The 16,902-nt window shown below is 55.9% G+C and overlaps 1 protein-coding gene across 2 annotated transcripts; it reads right to left on the reverse strand.

Annotated features, from left to right (window-relative positions):
• Positions 1-3,350: 3,350 nt before the first annotated feature.
• TGFB1 (transforming growth factor beta 1) lies at positions 3,351-16,655 on the reverse strand. Of its 2 annotated transcripts, none has more exons than XM_037516629.2 (7): positions 16,301-16,655; positions 13,358-13,518; positions 12,163-12,280; positions 10,665-10,745; positions 10,285-10,432; positions 4,017-4,170; positions 3,351-3,567 (listed from the first exon to the last, which is right to left on the reverse strand). In XM_037516629.2, the coding sequence occupies exons 1-7, from the start codon at positions 16,653-16,655 to the stop codon at positions 3,409-3,411; spliced, it is 1,176 nt and encodes a 391-aa protein (XP_037372526.1). In that variant the 3' UTR covers positions 3,351-3,408. The 2 variants fall into 2 exon arrangements, with proteins under 2 accessions (XP_037372526.1, XP_037372525.1); XM_037516628.2 differs by having other exon boundaries at positions 10,285-10,435.
• Between the last annotated feature and the right edge of the window lie 247 nt (positions 16,656-16,902).

Consider the following 16,902-nt stretch of genomic DNA (forward strand, 5'->3'; position numbering starts at 1 on the left):
GATACACGCCAGATGCCAGCAGCACACGCATCACAAAACATGACCTAGAAACAGCTCGCCCACGGACACACAAACTCACATTAAGAATGTGCAAATTTGCACCCCGAGAAGAACAACAAAGTTGTGGAGAAAAAAATTAGAAACACAACACATCCCAGAGATATGACCCACTCATACACATAGATTTGCTGAGTCCAACAGAAGCCACGGAGCACATGCCAGCTCGAACAGCAGCAACGCAAAAAGCAGATGTGCAAACCAAACACGGCCCCATCGCAACCACATGGAGCTGAACATGCGTGGGCCACACACACACATGTATTGAAAATAACACCCCCATACCCCATCCAACACAGCCCACGGGCACCCAACTGATGTGTCTGCTAAGACACCACAGAGCCTGCAGACTCACTCACAAGGGGCCTGAACACATTCAGTTCACATTAGAAACACGAAAGACACCCACACTGTGGAAGTCCAGAGATGTAGAGAGAAGGGGCTTCCCCTCTCTGATCTCATCCGCCCCACCTCTCACTGACCCAGGTCCTAGGCCTGTCTGGGGGAGGGGGCAGGAAGGCCTGAGCTGGCCTCCCCCGGCCTTGCTTCCTGCCCCTTGGGGGCTGGACGGGAAGCTGGGGCTCCAGCCGGAACCCAAGCTCCCCCCACAACTTCCCTCCCCGCCCCGGCTGCCTACAGAGGCGGGGGAGGGGTGCAGGGCGCCCCAAACCCCCTGTCCCGCCCCAGAGGTTGGCTGTGGGCCGGGGCTGACTTGTCCCGACTGGACCCGGCCACCCAGCAGAGCCAGGGGTGCCAGGGTGGCAGAGCAGAGGCAGCGCAGGAGGCCCTGGGGAAGGTGCTGAACCTGCAAGTTTCCCTTCCCGGATGGGCCGTGCCAGCTCACCCATGGCCCTGGGCAGGTGGGCGGGGTGTGTCATGAGGGCGGGGCGAGGGCTGGGCAGCCCTGCCATGTGCGCCACCGGCCAGGACTTGTCCTGGGGCCTTGATAGGCACGAGCTGGGCGTGTGAGGGCCTCGACCTGGGGTGGGGGGGTGTGTCTGGATGTGTGGGAGCCACTCGTCTGGGATCTGACAGGGTGTCTGGGTGTGCCGGGGTCAGCTCCCGTCTGTCAGGCCGTGGGGGACTCCCCAGGCCTGAGCGCGTGGGGCCAGAGACAGCAGACTGAGTGGGCACGACCCACTGGCAGTGTGTGACCGTGATGTGTCAGATCTCCGTGTGTGGTGTGGGTCTGGGTGGGACTGTGACGTGTTGGGTCGTGTGCGTGCGCACCGGGCCTGTTTGGGACTGTGACCCCATGGAGGATGTTTGTGTAACTGCTGGTGGGACCCAGCCAGAGCCTGTTTCACTTCCTGACGGGGCTCTGCTGCCTCGAGGTGTGTCTGTGCGTGGTGACACCGGCTCCGGATGTGTCTGGTGTATGGCGCTCGTGAAGTGGCCTTCGGAATGTATCTGCGTGGTCATGTTTTGCTGTGTCCCTGTGGAAGTCTCTGCCCGTGTCGTGCCCCAGTAAGCATGCAGGAGCCAGTGTGACCCTGGCAGCTTTGCCTAGGAGGTTGTCAGTGCGGCTCTGGGACACAGCCCACATGGGAGCCTCTGATGCGAGTGAGCATGTGTACTGTGCCACATCGTCAGGGGGTCCTTGGGCCAGTCTCCACCCAGGAGGCTGTGATGATGTGACGTGTCCTTACATAAGATTCTGGCTCATCTCACCCCCACCCCCTGCTCCCAGACTTAGGGCTAGGGGGGAATAACCCCATTTCCATGCCTAGGCTGGACTGGGCCACCCCAGAACCCACTCACCCAAGCCAAGCCACAGAGGAAGCACAGCACTTGCCCCGTCCACACACATCCCAGCTGGGCGATCACTGGGCAGGGTAGCAGGACAGAGGTCCCGAGGAGGCCAGGGACACAAGGAAAACTAAAACCAGGGAGAAAGAGGGGAACCTGAAAACTGGAGAAAGCAGCAGGAGAGAATTCATAAGCCAGACCACAGCAGATGGGGGGAGGCAACAGAGAAGCCCACCCTGGCTCAGGTCACTGTCACCTCTCATCTGGGCTACTGGTCTTCTGGCAGTGACCCCCCCCCACATCCAGTCTGCGTTCCCCCATCAGGCTGAGGGCCCCTCTGAGCACCCAAGTCAAATCACACCCTCCTCTGTTGAGAACCCTCATGGCTCCCATATCCTTCAGAGGCAAGTTCTCACAGGTTCCCACAGGCCTGGTGTGGCCCGAGAAGCACTCCAAGCTCCTCTGCTTCCTAGCTTTGTGACCTTAATGAGTAATTTAACCTCTGTGCCTCTATATTCCCATCTGCGATCAAATGGTCTGCATAGCAGGAGTCGTCAAGTTATTCCTATAAAGAGCCAGATGGTAAATATTTTTGGCTTTGCATAGTTTCTACTTAATCCGGCACTGGTAGCATTAAAACAGCCATAGACGAGAGGTAAACGAATAAGCGTGGCTATGCTCCAATAAAACTTTATTTACAGAGACAGGCAGCAGGCCGTGGTTCGCCAACCCCTGCTCTGCCGGGTTGCGGGGAGAATGCCGTGAGCTAGTAGATTCATACCTGGCATGGAGAATTGTTATTACTGCTCTGGCCTGCGAGTGTTACGGATCTGACTCAGCTCCCAACGCCCTCCCCTTGCCCGTTCCCTCCCAACCACACTGGCCTCTTGCTCACTGTGTAGCTCACCCCAATTTCATCCTCACTTCCAAGCCTTTGCTTTTGTGTCCTCCTCCTACCAAGAACACTTTCCTCCACCCTCCCGCCACAGGGCTTTCCTCCTTGGCTTCCCTCAAGTCTCAAATGCCTCCTCCTTCAGGAAGCCTGCCCTCCTCCCCAGAGCCATCTCTCTCTATCCTGCTTCCCTATCTTCCTGCCACCTATCAGGTCTGTCTCCCACCCAGAAAGTGGGTCCTGGTGGGCAGGGCTTTACCCTTAAGCTCTGGGCTTCTTCACCTTGAAAGTGGGTGTTATCAGAACCCCTATGTCTTAGCTATGGCGATTAAATTAGTTGATACAAGGCACTTAGAACGGGGCCAGCGTGCTCAATAAATAGCCCTAACTAGCTTTCACCACAGATCCCCTGCACCTGGACGGGCACCTGCAGACACCACCAGCCCAGAGTTTCTGCCAGGAGGGCCAAGTGGATGGTGGAGAGACAGGAGGAGGCAGGGGGAGCGGACATTCAGGGCAAATGCTCGTCGGGGAGACCCCAGTCAGGCGCTCAATGACACAGAGACCCCAGTCCTCTCTCCACCTTTAATGGTCCCCCAGGTGGGTTTGGGGGGCTGTGTCCTTAAATAAAGCCCCGCACGGAGGGCGGGGCGGGGCCGGGCCTGCCGGGGGCGGGGCCTGCGGGTGGGGCCTGCGAGCGGGGCGGGGCCTCAGCTGCACTTGCAGGAGCGCACGATCATGTTGGTCAGCTGCTCCACCTTGGCCTTGCGGCCCACGTAGTACACGATGGGCAGCGGCTCGAGCACCTGCGGCACGCAGCACGGCGCTGCCGACGCGCCCGGGTTGTGCTGGTTGTACAGGGCCAGGACCTGCGGACGGACGAGCAGGTGGGTCAGGGTCGGGGTGACGGGGTGGGGGGGGTGGGGGGGTTCCCCACTACACCCACCGGCCTCGCCCGACCAACCACCAATGTCTGCCTTATCCCAGTCTTTCTTCTCAACCTCGGTTTCTCCCCGTTCTCCACTCTTGCCTTGTATGTCAGTCTTTGTCTTTCTGTTTCCATCCTCCCTGTCACTCTATACCAATCTGTGGCTGCCCTTTTCTCTCTCCTTTGGTCTCTGCGATGCTCTGTTCCATCTCCCTGCATCTTCCACCCAGTTACTCTAGCCCCTGGGTCTACCCTATTTCTGTCTCCCTCTGCCTCCTAGACTGTTTCCCCCCATTTTGTCAATATAGCTACAATTTTACCCCTCTCTCTCCCTCCACTCCCTCAGCTCCTGCTTCTCCAGCCCACTCCTGGCACCCAGGGTAGATGCACCTTGCTGTACTGTGTGTCCAGGCTCCAGATGTAGGGGCAGGGCCCCAGGCAGAAGTTGGCATGGTAGCCCTTAGGCTCGTGGATCCACTTCCAGCCCAGGTCCTTGCGGAAGTCGATGTAAAGCTGCCGCACACAGCAGTTCTTTTCTGTGGAGCTGCAGGACAGGGGGTAACCCAGGTCAGGAGGTCTAGGGGCTGTCCCAGGGGCAGGGCATGGCCCTTCTGGGGTGTGTGTGTGTGTGTGTGTTTCACACTGCCTTGCCACCCAGCACTGTTCCATCTCGGCCTCCCCAGCACCCACTGTGATAATAACGACAGCAATCATAATAATAATTATCACGAGCACTGATAACACATCTCTTCCAGTCAAGCACTGTGTTAAGAGCATCATAATAAACATTATCTCATGCAATGCTCAAAACAAACCTTGAGAAGCCAAGTGACCACCCTCAGGGGACGCTGAATAAAGCACGGCATATTCACACACTGGAACACAAAAAACAAAGTACACCCCCACGTGTTCCAGTGCCTTCTATCTGTGCAACAAATGCTTGCTCTACTACTGTGTGTCTGCGGGACGCTCAGCATAAACCAGACAAATCCCTGCCCTCGGAGATCACATGTCCCCCCCAAAGTCATGTCCTTCCTCTCCTCCAAACATGGCTCCACCTCAGGGCAAATGCCCAAGTCTCCCCATGAACCCACAAGGTGCTCGTGGATGTGGCTAATCTTTTTTTTTTAAAACACATTGGATTGTTTTTTGTTTTGTTTTGTTTTTTCCTAAAGATTCATTCACGCATGCACACAAGAGCTGGGGCACAGGCCAGAGATGCAGGGGGTGAGAGGATCCATCAGAGACAGAGTGGGGAACGGAACAGGCAGACTGGCCAAAACACACCACTACGGGGAGCAGCAGGCGAGCCAGGAGAGGTCTGCTGTGCCATGAGGGTCAGCTCCCCGGCTGGCCAGGTATCGAACTCATACTTCAGAGGCCATGGATTGCCCCATAGTGCAGTGCCCAACCCCTTGTGCCACCAGGGAGGCCCATGTGCTAATCTTAAGGCCCCTCTCCCCCACCCATATTCCACTCCAGCCACAGGGCATCCTCCCTGCTCCTAAAACACAGTAATGGGGCCTTTGTACTTGCTGTTCCCTTTGCCTGACTTGTGATTCCCAGACAGTCCACACTGGCTGGTCTCTGCTTCATTTAAATGGACGTTCACGTATCCTTCACCTAGGAGGCTATGACGCTGCCTGGCGCGCAGCTGGTGCTCAGTAACTATCAGCTATAGAAAGGGGTGTCATTTCCTTAGAGTCCCTCCTGACCATCCACCTTTCCAAAAGGTCAAACCAAGTGATTTGATTCCATTCTGTATAGCAGTGACATTACGATAATATAAGAGAATATGAAAATGCCCTTATTTGATGTGGGAAAAAAAATCTTTTTTTAAATTTTTAAAAAAAGATTTATTTATGCATACAAGAACTGGGATGCAGGCCAGAGGTGGGGTGCGGGGGCTGAGAGGATTCACCAGAGACAGAATGGGGAACAGAACAGGCAGACTGACTGAAATACACTGCTGAGGGGAGCAGCGGGTGAGTCAGGAGAGGTCTGCTGTACCATGTGGGTAGCTCCCTAGTTGGCTGGGGATCGGAGGCCCTCCAGTAGTTTTTCAAGTATTTAGCTTTCTCGAATTGTCCACTATGTAAACATTCAATGTTTGGCATCATTCTGACCTGCTTTTATACACATCATTTCTTCCATCTCCTTCTTTTTTGCTCTAAGTGGCAACATTTCCTCCCTCCCGTGGCTGCTCCTGCCTGCCTGCTGCTCCCCTCAGCAGTGTACTTTGGTCAATCTGCTGTTCTGTTCCCCACGCTGTCTCTGGTGAATCCTTTCACCCCCAACAGCTCTAGCCTGTACCCCAGCTCTTGTATGCATAAATAAATAAATCCCATGGTATTGTGGGATCACATACCAAGATCCCATATCTTATTGATCCCACCCTTTTTTCATGGGCACTTAGGGTGCTTTGATGTCCTGGTTATTGTAAATAGTGCTGCAGTCCACACTGTAGGGCATATAATTTTTTAAGTTGATGTTTTCAGTACTTTGGATTGACACCCAAGAGTGGGACTGCTGGAGCCTCCCTGGTAGCCTCGGGGTGAATGCTCAGCACTATCATCATTACAGCCTGATGTTCGATCCTCAGCCAGGGAGCTGACCCACATGTGGCACAGCAGACCTCTCCTGTCTTGCCCTCTGCTCCCCACAGCAGTGTATTTCAGTAGATCCGTCTGTTCTGATCCCTACGCTGTCTCAGGTGAATCCTCTCACCCCCCAACCTGCTCCCTGCACCTCTGGCCTATGCCCCAGTTTTTACACACACACACACACACACAAAAGGGTGGGACTGCTGGGTCATAGGGTATTTCCATTTCTGATTTTTTTTTAAATTTTTTTAAAATTTATTTATTTTTATATAAGCACTGGGTACAGTCAGAAGCACGGGAAGGTGAGAGAATTCACCAGAGCCAGAGTGGAGAACAGGCAGACTGATGAAGTACACCACTGAGGGGAGCAGCAGGCCGGAGGAGAGGTCTGTTGTGCCACGTGGGACGCTCGCCTGGCAGCCAGGGATTGAATCGGCACTGCAGAGGGTGTGGGCAGCTTCACAACCCAGCGCTCAACTGCTCTGCCATTGGGGAGGCCCCATTTCTGATTTTTAAATCCAGATCACTTTCTGTGATTCATTCAACAGAGAATGAATCAATTCATTTCAAAGCCCTTCAGGTTTTGAGGCAGGCCTTATTATTATTACTCCCACTTGAAGGATGAATAAAGGGACACTCAGAGAAGAGTGTCCCCTTTTTGGGGACATAGCCTGCTCACGTGGGGAGTAGTGGCGAAGCTCAAGGCCAGTTCACAGCTGACTCTGTGCTGCCCATAGCCTGTGGTCTCAGCTACCCAGCTGAGACAGGGTCCATTCCAGCAGAGGTGGGCAAGGCCCTGATGCCAGACCCAAGAGCTACAGTGCTCTGAGAAGGGAGTCAGGAAACAGACCTCTGTAAGCTGAGCCTTGGCCCTAGCCAATCTGCTTGGGCCTGTTTCCCCATCAAAGATGAGAGGGGGGCCTCCCTGGTGGTGCAAGGGGTTAAGACGCAACCTATGAAGTTGTCTGCAGCCTCTCCAACACAAGTTCGATTCCCTAGCCGGCCAGGGAGCAGTTGCCCACATGGCACAGCAGAACTTTCCTGATTCGCCTGCTGCTCCCCTCAGCAGTGTACTTCGGTCAATCTGCCTGTTCTGTTCCCCACTCTGTCTCTGGTGAATCCTTTCACCCCCAGCAGCTCTAGCCTATACCCCAGCTCTTATATGCATAAATAAATAAATCTTAAAAAAAAAAAGCTGAGAGGGTAGGGGCTCAAATTAGGGTGTTGTCAACCTACTGGCCTAGGAGAGGAGAGGAAGTCCAGGTACAAACTCAGGGAGGAGCCTGAGCCCCTGAAACCATATGCACATACGTGTCTAAGTGGGCCATTTTCTAGGGGGAGATGCCCTTTGGCGTCTCAGGGGGGTCCTGGACTCCTCCAAGAGGAAGAATCACTGTCCAGAACAATTTTTAACATCCCATCCAACAGGCTGGGGTGCCTGGGTTTGAATATCCGAACAATCTGTGGTGCTATTACCCAACTCAGCAGTTCTCTACCTGCAGCCTCTGCACCAGCAGCAGCGTGGCCTGGGAACTGGTGGGAAATGCAGATTCTTGGGCCACACTCCAGACTCACTGAATCAGAAACTGGGGGTGGGAGGCCATGATCACATGTCACAAGCCCTCCAGGTGACCCTCTGCAACCTGAGTTCAATCCCCAGCCAGGGAGCTGACCCACAAGGCACAGCAGACCCCTCCTGTCTCCCTACCACTCCCCTCAACAGTGTATTTCAGTAGATCTGCCTGTTCTGCTCCCCATTCTGTCTCTGGTGAACCCTATCATTGCCCCCCTCTACCCTCCCAGCACCTCTGGCCTACACCCCAGTTCTTATAAGCAACAAACAAACTAACAAACAGAAACAAAGCCAAGAGGCACCCTTAAACTATACACAGAAACAAGTGTTGGAAAAAGGAACCCTGGTACACTGCTGCTGGGACTATAGACCAGTCCAGCCCCTGTGGAAAACAGCTTGGCAGATCCTCAAAATGTTAAAAATAGATCTACCATGTGACCCAGCAATTCCACTCCTAGGTATCTGCCTGCCCGAAGAATGCAAAAACACTAATTTGAAGGAATATAGACACTCCTATGTTCAATGCAGCGCTATTTACCACAGCCAAGGTATAGAAACAACCTAAGTGCTCAAAGACAAATGAGAGATTTAGGAAGATACAGTATGTGTACAGACAACACAATATTACTCAGCTATAAAAAAGATAAACTCTTGTCATTTGCGACAACAGGGATGAAACTGGAGAAAATGAAGCTGAACGGACATAAAGACAAATACCGGATGGTGGCATTTAGATGTGGAACACAGAGGGACAAAGCAAAGGGTGAGACAAAACCAAACCAGTAACAAATGCTAGAAATTTGACTGTGGACTTGAGGCTACCAAAGGGGGAGGGCGCATAATGGACTACGTGGAGGACTACATGTATGCCTTGGTGGTGGGAGGGGTATGGGAACATACACTGGAAAGCTGTGACCCTATACTCTTAATTCCTATAGTGCCTAAAACCAATATTATCTCAATTTAAAATTTTAATTACATTAAAAAGGTAATATGCAGTGGAGAGCAGTGTCCTGTTATTGCTCTAAATTTATAAACATCCTAACTCTGAATTTTAGCATTAGAGCAACCTAAACTCCTAACATTGTTTTTGTTTTTTTGCATAGAAGAACTAGAGTGTAGGCCAGAGGTGCGGAGTGTGTGTGTTGCGGGGGGAGGGAGGGTGTTTGGTGAGAGGATTCACCAGAGACAGAATGGGGAGCAGAACATTTCAGGTGGATCCACTGAAATACACTGCTAAGGGGAGCAGTGGGAGAGACAGGAGAGGTCTGCGCTATAAGTGGGTTAGCTACCTGCCGGGGGATCGAACTCAGGCCATGGTAGTGATAGTGCTGAGACTTAACTCCTAGGCCACTAGGGAGGCCCCAGTTTTCAACTTTGATAGAATGAGCTACTTCAGCATCTCAAGACTCCAACCCTCCAACAGCATTTCCAGCGTTCTAGCACTCCCACATTCTGATTCTCCAGGACCTTGGCCTTCTTGAATTCCGGGATTTCAATACCACATTCCAACATTCCACAACTCTGAGCCCATCCCTGAAGAGGTACATGCTCCCACTTTCTAAGATCCCAGCACCCCAACACCATGTCCTGGTGTTTTAGGGTACCCATCTCCTGGCTTTTCCCAGTGCCAACATTTGATGCTAACTTTTTTTATGTGTACAAGAACTGGGGTGTAGGCCAGAGGTGTGGTGGGTGAGAGGATTCACCAGAGACAGAGTGGGGAGCAGAACAGGTGGATCGACTGAAATACACTGCTGAGGGGCGCAGCAGGTAAGACAGGAGAGGTCTGCTGTGCCATGTGGGTCACCTCCCTGGCTGGGGATCAGACCCGTGCTACAGTGGCAATGACATGATACTGCTGAGATTGAACCCCTGTGCCACCAGGGAGGCCTTGATGCTAATATTTTAATACAGGATTCTACTGCGCTGAGTCCAGCCCTCCTGCGTGGAGGTGCAGGGTAGAGAGGAGATATATATACAGAAATGAACTGGTGGGAAAGAGGGGCTCACAGTTGGAGTGGTATAGAATCTGCCAGTGGTATAGAAACCCAAGCTGGGCAATCTTCCAATTCTGAGTGTTCATATTCTAGGGTTCTATCAATCTTGCTTTCCCTGCACCCAGCGTTTTCAGATTTCAGTAAGGAAGAATGGATTCTAGCATCCTAGAATCCCCACCTGCCAAGCGTATAGGAATCTAACACAGTGACCTTCCAGCCCTAAATTCCACCAAAGGCGATGTTCAACATTCTAAGTCTCTGATTCCAGCATACCAGCTAGGAGGTGACCTGACTGCAATATTTTAAGACTCCCAGTTTGCAGGTCCCAGCGTTCTAGGACTCAGCCCTCATCCCTTGAGGTCACCAGGTTGAAGGGGGCACCGGACCAGCATTGCACCAGCCAGTGCCCAACTCAAAGCAGTGGGTCAGCAGGCAGCAGTCGCACCTGGCTGGAAGCCTTCAGGGGAAGCCACAAGGTTTACCTGAAGCAGTAGTTGGTGTCCAGGGCTCGGCGGTGCCGGGAGCTGTGCAGGTGCTGGGCCCTCTCCAGCGGGGTGGCCATGAGGAGCAGGAAAGGCCGGTTCATGCCACGAATGGTGGCCAGGTCGCCCCGGAGACTGGAGCTGAACCCTGCTTTGGTTTGGGAGTCAGGGGGTGGGGGAGACATGTAGACAGACTCTCAGATGGATAAATGGGAAGTGGGTAGGGGGAGGACACACTTTCTCAGAGGGGTGGATGGTGGGGGGGCATGTGGTGAGGTGCAGGGGAGGGAGGATATATATACACAAGAATGAGCTGGTGGGAAAGAGGGGCTCACAGAACACGCAGAACACAGCACAGGAGTCGAGGAGGCGGGCCTCACCGTTGATTTCCACTTGGAGTGTGTTATTGCTGTTGTCACAGGAACAGTGGGCACTGAGTCGAAAGCCCTCTATTTCCCCTGCTGGAGTGAGGAGAGGGGAGGGTGTGAACATGGGCCTCACCACCCAGAGGATCCTCTCCTGCAGTCCTCTGCCTCGCAGCCTCCTTCTCCTTCAAGTCTCCACTCTACAGTCACTTCCTCAGAGAGGCCCTCCAGGATACCCCTACTCCCCAAGGTAATATCACTTTATTTTCTCCTCATATTTGGCTATTTCTTTCTCTTTCCCAGTGGGAAGCCAGCTGCATGGGGGCAGAGATCTTTGTTTTCTTGGGCCTGGCCCAGAGTTGCAAAAACAAACATGTACTGAGTCCTACCAGGTGCCAAGCCCTGAGCTAAATACTATGTATCTATCATCTTTCCTCCTCAGCCAGCTGCTCAATTTACAGACTGGAAGCTGTAAGGCATGGGGCAGCTGTGGGAGAAATGGAGAGATGAGTGAAGGGACATTTTGACTGAGCCCTATGCCAGGTGCTCTGGATTCAATGACCCACATAGCCTTTTCCCAGTGGTCCAGGATACGCCTCCCAAACCCACCTGCTCCCTAAGCCCCATCTTCTCATCTGGCCAAACTACCACTCATCCCATGAGTCACAACACAATCACCCTCCTCCAGGAAGCCCTCCACGATGCTTCCTGCAGATGGGTCTGGGTGCTTGCTCTGGGCTCCCACAGCACGAAGGGCCTCCCCCATCCTGGTCCTGATCCTTGGGGTCATCAATGACTGCTAGGGCTTTGGCAACTGCTGGCTTCATGAAGGCAGAGCTGAGACGCCATCTTGGTCCTTACTCTTGTCCCCAGACACATCCCTAGCACAGGAGTGGACAGAGCTGGAATCTATGGGCACTTGTTGAATGGGATCATGTGGAAGAGTGAGATCAGGAAGGGAGATGTGGGTGCCATGGAATAGCCAGGACAGTCAGTTCTCTTCCCAGCAGACTGCAGTTGTCAGCTTCTCCTGTACTCAGGGCCTTTACACAACTGTCCCAACTACCTCCAACGCTCTTACTCCTCTTTTCCTGTGTGGGTCCAGTCATCCTTTAGACATCAGTTTTGATGTCCCCTCCTCCAAGAAGCCCTCCCTGAGGAGTAGGTCAGGCACCGCCTGGACTGGTCCCCAGCACAGCCCTGTCCATTTTGGGTCATTACTACCTGAGTTTCAGGTCCTGTCCCCAGCCCTCAGCAATGGACTATGAAGTCCATGAGGGCGTGGGTGGGGCTGTTTGGGTCACTGCTGTGTCCCCAGCATCACCCAGCAGAGGGCAGGTGCTCAGGAAATGAATTAGTCATTAGTCTCGCAGGTTAGTGTCTGGGAGGAGGGCCACGACTTGGCTCTGTGACACCAATGTGGTGGGGGGGGTACTAGGCAGGGCAGCCCCGGGACAAACAATGGAGTCAACCTCATTACCAAAGAGGGGTGGGGTGGACAAGCAGTCCTCACCTCCGTGGCTCAGCCATTGCCGCACAACTCCAGTGACATCAAAGGACAGCCACTCCGGCGTGTCGCTGGGGGCCAGTAGCCGGTTGCTGAGGTAGCGCCAGGTATTATTGCTATATTTCTGGGGGATGATGAATGGGGGTGAGACAATGGGTAGATGTTGCCACTTCCTCCCCCCAGTGCCACTGAGAAGAGAGGTTAAGTTCCCCAGTCTGAGGTCGAGGCACTGGGGGAGCCCAGTCTCTGCCTCCATACCCTGCAGGGTCACGGGGAATTCCTTTCTTATTTCCAGGCCTCAGTTTCCGCATGGGTAAAATGCCAGGTCCCCTTCCACCTGGAGAGCCCACAGTGCTAGATTCTCCAGCAGACATCCTGAGTTCAGTCAATTCGGATACCCAGAATTCTGAGAGTCTACACCCTTCTAGGGGCTTGTAGCTTCAGTGCGCCACAGCTCCCCAAGAATTAACACATTCTAGATGAATGTTCTACACACCCAGGAGTCTGGCATGCCACAAAGCACATGTTGCAGATGGCTGACAGGGTGTGGAAGGGTCCCCAGGGGCTGGCAGCTTGACGCTGAATTCTCTGGACTCCCGGAAGTTAACAACGAAGTGCTCTTGTGAAGGGTCTAATATCTACCATCAAGCCCAGTGTTCCCTGGGACATGGGTTCTAGGTCGCCTAACCTTCTGGGGACTCCAGCCCTTCCAGAGGTCCAAGACTTCCTGGAGACTACGAATCTTCTAGAGCAGTGCTAGCCACGAGAACTTTCTGTGACGTAGGAAATGTCCTTTATCTGTGGCGTCCAAAATAGCTGCCGCGAACCACAAGTGAGCACGGGGCACTTGAAATATGGCCAGTGAGGCTGAGGGATTGAATGTTTGCTTTTATCTAATTTTTAATCAACTTAAATGGCCATCTGTGGCTAGCAGCCACCACCCTGACATAGGGTTGATCCTCCGACCTTTCCAGAATTTCCAACTTTCAAGAATTCTGCGTTCTTCGAGTGCAGCTCCTCTGTGATTCCTGCCTTCCCAATGTTTAACATTCTCAGGAGCTAAGAGTCTGAAAGTCCCAGAAAGCTCCGTGCTCCTCTGTCCTTCAGGCTCTATGTATGTGGGCCCTGTGCCCCCCCCCAACCCCCGCCAGTGGCCCGCTTGGCCCAGCCCCGCCATCCACCCTAGAGCGTGGGTCCCTACCTGGTACAGCTCCACGCGCTGCTCTGTGTTCAGTTTTTGCCTCTGCAGGCGCAGCTCTGCCCGGGACAGCAACAAGGGATCAGGCACCGCTTCCCGGAGCTCTGACGTGTTGAAGAGCATGTATATGCTGTGAGAGCCAGACTTGATTTTTTTATAGATTTCTAGGAGGAAGGAGCAGAGATGGGATGTCAGGGGGTTGGCAGAAGCGAGGTTGCTGGCACACCCCAAATCTAAGAGCAGGGACTGGATGTTATTGAGTCTGCCTGACACTTCAAAACTGTGTGACCTTGAGCCAGTGGGTTCCTCTCTTGGGTCTGCTTTCCTCTGCAAAGTGGGGTCCTTTTCTCCCATTATGTGTGAAATGCCCAGTGGGGACGAGGCTGCCACCAAAGGGGCTATTCTGCTTGCTCAGGCCTCCCCCAGTGCTTGGAGCCTCAAATGCCAGTTAAAGTGCAGCGTAGGGATCAAGGGCATTTGTGTCTCTGCTGTCTTCCAGCTCTGGGGGCCTGGGTGACTCTCATTCCCTCCCTTGTTTCCTGTCATTCCTAGGGACCCAGCAGTGATACCAAGCTCCCTGCCTCCCAAACCAGACTCTCGTAACTGAAGTGCTGTGCAACTGTGGGCAAGTGAATTCCTCTCTCTTTGCCGGATACTCCTCTGTAAAACAAGGACACGCTGCGGGATGACAGCATGAAGTGAGACACTGCAGGTAAAGCATGTAGCAGTGAGCATACACCTGGGGCTAACGTGTTAGAGAGAGCACCCTTATGGGCCAGGCGCTCTTCAAAGCACTTTACAAGGGTTAAGACGATTAAGCCTCACAACTTGCCCATGAGGAAGATACTATCATTATACCCATTTTATAGATGGGGAAGCTGAGGCACGAAGAGATTAAGTAATTTGCACAAGGTCACATGACTAAGGAGCTGCAGAGGGGAAGTTCAATCGGAGACAGCCTGGTTCCAAAGACTGCTCTTAACCCCAGGCTATGCTGCTTCCTGCTAATGTGATATTATTATTACTATTAATTGCTTCCTCCCTTAATTCTCTCCATCAGCTGGCTAGAGAAGGCAAAGTTCATTCTAGATAGGGATAGCTGGGAATGGAGGGGGAGAAAATTAGGAAGAGGCTGGGATGAGGGGGATAGGACCAACTCGGTCAATTTGAGTAACTCTTTTTGGCTTCTGCGGTGGTTGGTGTCCAAGCGGTTGAGGCAGAATCTGATGAGAAAGGGCGGAGGAAACCCCCTCCGAGGGCCCCTACTCCTGTTCCCCTTGGGTCAGCCCTGAGGTTCCCCAGCAAAGAAGCCCTATCTTCACCTGGTGGCAACTCAGCAAACCCCAAAGGAAGGGTAGAGAGGCTGGGACCGAGCGATAGGGGGAAAGGGAAAGGAGGAGCAGGAAAGGCTGGAGAGGGATGGGTGCAGGCGGACACCGGGAGGCGGCTCGCGTCTGTGGGGCTGGGCTGCAGAGGAGGAAAAGCACGCACGGGGACCCCTACCCCCAGGAGAGATGGAGAGAGAAACGGGGGACCCCTACAGGGGCAGAGAGACTGAGGGGGAGGCCAGAGGGACGGGAAGGGAGACGGGGAACACACACAGCGGGAGAGAGGCAGGGTTTGGGGGCGGGAGGGGCACCGTCTGGGAGGGGGGAGTATCTGGTAGAGAAATCTCTGCCGAGAAACGGTGAGACACAGCCGTGGGGAGGCAGGAGCGTCATCTGGCTCGAGTCACAAACTGGGTGCGTGAATGAGCTGGGGCCCCACAAGCGTAGCGCCCAACAGAGAAAGTGAAAGTTGGGGGGCCGCCCCCCAAGTCTCCAGGCCACACGGGACGCCGGGTCCCCGCGTGGGCGCCGACCAGGCCGGCCCGGCGGCAGCTCAGCCCGAGGCGCCTCGGCCGCGAGGGCGGGGACCGACCTGCCTCGTCTCGCCCCAGGCCCCGCGCGCGCCATCCCCCGCCCCCCGGGCACGGGAAGGAAAGGGGGGTTGGTAGGGCGCGGTGGCCGGACGCTGGGGTTTCCCCGGCCTCGGGGAGAGGAACTAGGGCTTGAGGGGCCCGGCGCGGAGCCTGCAGCGGCGCGGGGTCCTCCTTCCCCCTTCCGGGCGCGCAGGCTCCTCCCCCGCGCGTGGCACCCACGTGGGGCGTCCTCACCCCTATCAGCTCGGCTCCCTCACCCCGAGCTGGTGAGTCGCACCCACCCACCTCGACCCTCCGCTGCTCCTCTCGGCCACTTCCTCCCGGCGGGGCGCGGGCGGGCGGGCGGGGGCGCGGCTCCCAGCAGGGCTGCGCTGCGCCCCGCCGACCCCCTCCGGGCCCGCTTTTCCCACGCTCGTCCTCCCCCTCCGGGAGCCCCTTCCCACGATCCAGAGCTAGGTTCCCGGAGCGCGCTTCCCCCGCGGGGTTCCTCCTCTCACGTCCATTTGCGAAACACACCGGACGCCTCCCCGCGCACCCCCGCCGCGTCCCGCGAGTCCCCGCTTGCCGGCCCCCGCGGGCGCCTGTCCCGCTCCGCCCGGCGCTGACCGCGCCTCCCCGCCGCGCCGTCCTCGCGCCCTCGGGAAGGGCTTCGCGCCGCTGTCCTGCACCGCCCGGGTCCGCCTCCCGCGGCTTTTCTGTCCTTGAATTCTCCGCCTCTGCTTGCCCCAGTGCTGGGGTCTGCGCTTCCCCCCAAACCTGGCTCCCTCTCCGCCACCCCCACCCCACGACCCCCGCGCTCCAGACGCGGCTTCCTTTGCTCACGGCTGCTCCCGCTTGGAGACCAGATACCTGGGGGGCAGGGGGCTCGTCTCTTATCCTTCGGGACCCCCACCCGCGCTCCCAGCGCCTCGCTCCGCAGGTCCTCTCTCCCCGGGCAGTTCCCAGGCCAGGAATTTCCTCCCCGGGACCCCGCGCTCCGGCGCCCCCTGGGGGCTCCCCCACCCCGCGCCCGCCCGGCGGCTCACCGTTGCCGTACTCCACCATGAGCACGCGGGAGACCTCCTTGGCGTAGTAGTCGGCCTCGGGCTCGGGCTCGGGCTCGGCCCTCTCCCCGGCCACCCGGTCGCGGGTGCTGTTGTACAGCGCCAGCACCGTCTCCGGCAGCGGGCCCGGCGGCACGTCGCCCTGGCTCGGGGGGCTGGCGAGCCGCAGCTTGGACAGGATCTGGCCGCGGATGGCCTCGATGCGCTTCCGCTTCACCAGCTCCATGTCGATGGTCTTGCAGGTGGAGAGGCCGGCGGCCGGCCGGCCGGGGGTCAGCACGAGCAGCCACAGCAGCGGCAGCAGCAGCGGCAGCAGCCGCAGCCCCGAGGGCGGCATGGAGGAGGCGGCGCCCCCGGCACAGCCGAGCGCGCGGGCCGGGCTGGGGTAGGAGGGGAGGCCCCGCCCCTGCCGGGGCCGGGGATCCTCTCGGGGAAGGTGAGCGGGTGCGAGGCCAAAGCTGGCCCTGGGAGGACGGCGGGAGGCTCGGGGTGGTGTCTCGGGACCCCGGGAGAGACGGGGAGGACGCGCTGGTGCCAGAGGTGGGCGGTCCTGAGAGGGGCAGCTGAGGCGGGTCTGAGGATTC

Source organism: Talpa occidentalis, unplaced genomic scaffold (genome assembly GCF_014898055.3).
Source record: "Talpa occidentalis isolate TD23 unplaced genomic scaffold, MPIMG_talOcc4v2.1 talOcc4.17, whole genome shotgun sequence".
Taxonomy (NCBI): domain Eukaryota; kingdom Metazoa; phylum Chordata; class Mammalia; order Eulipotyphla; family Talpidae; genus Talpa; species Talpa occidentalis.

What these genes read in the sequence shown, in the direction of transcription:
- TGFB1 (XM_037516628.2), bottom strand. Translation starts at nt 16,655, where the DNA reads ATGCCGCCCTCGGGGCTGCGGCTGCTGCCGCTGCTGCTGCCGCTGCTG. An exon ending in ACTCCAAGTGGAAATCAACG is followed by an intron (nt 10,436 to 10,664) that starts GTGAGGCCCGCC and finishes CCCAAACCAAAG; the next exon opens with CAGGGTTCAGCTCCAGTCTC. An exon ending in GACACCAACTACTGCTTCAG is followed by an intron (nt 4,171 to 10,284) that starts GTAAACCTTGTG and finishes CCTGTCCTGCAG; the next exon opens with CTCCACAGAAAAGAACTGCT.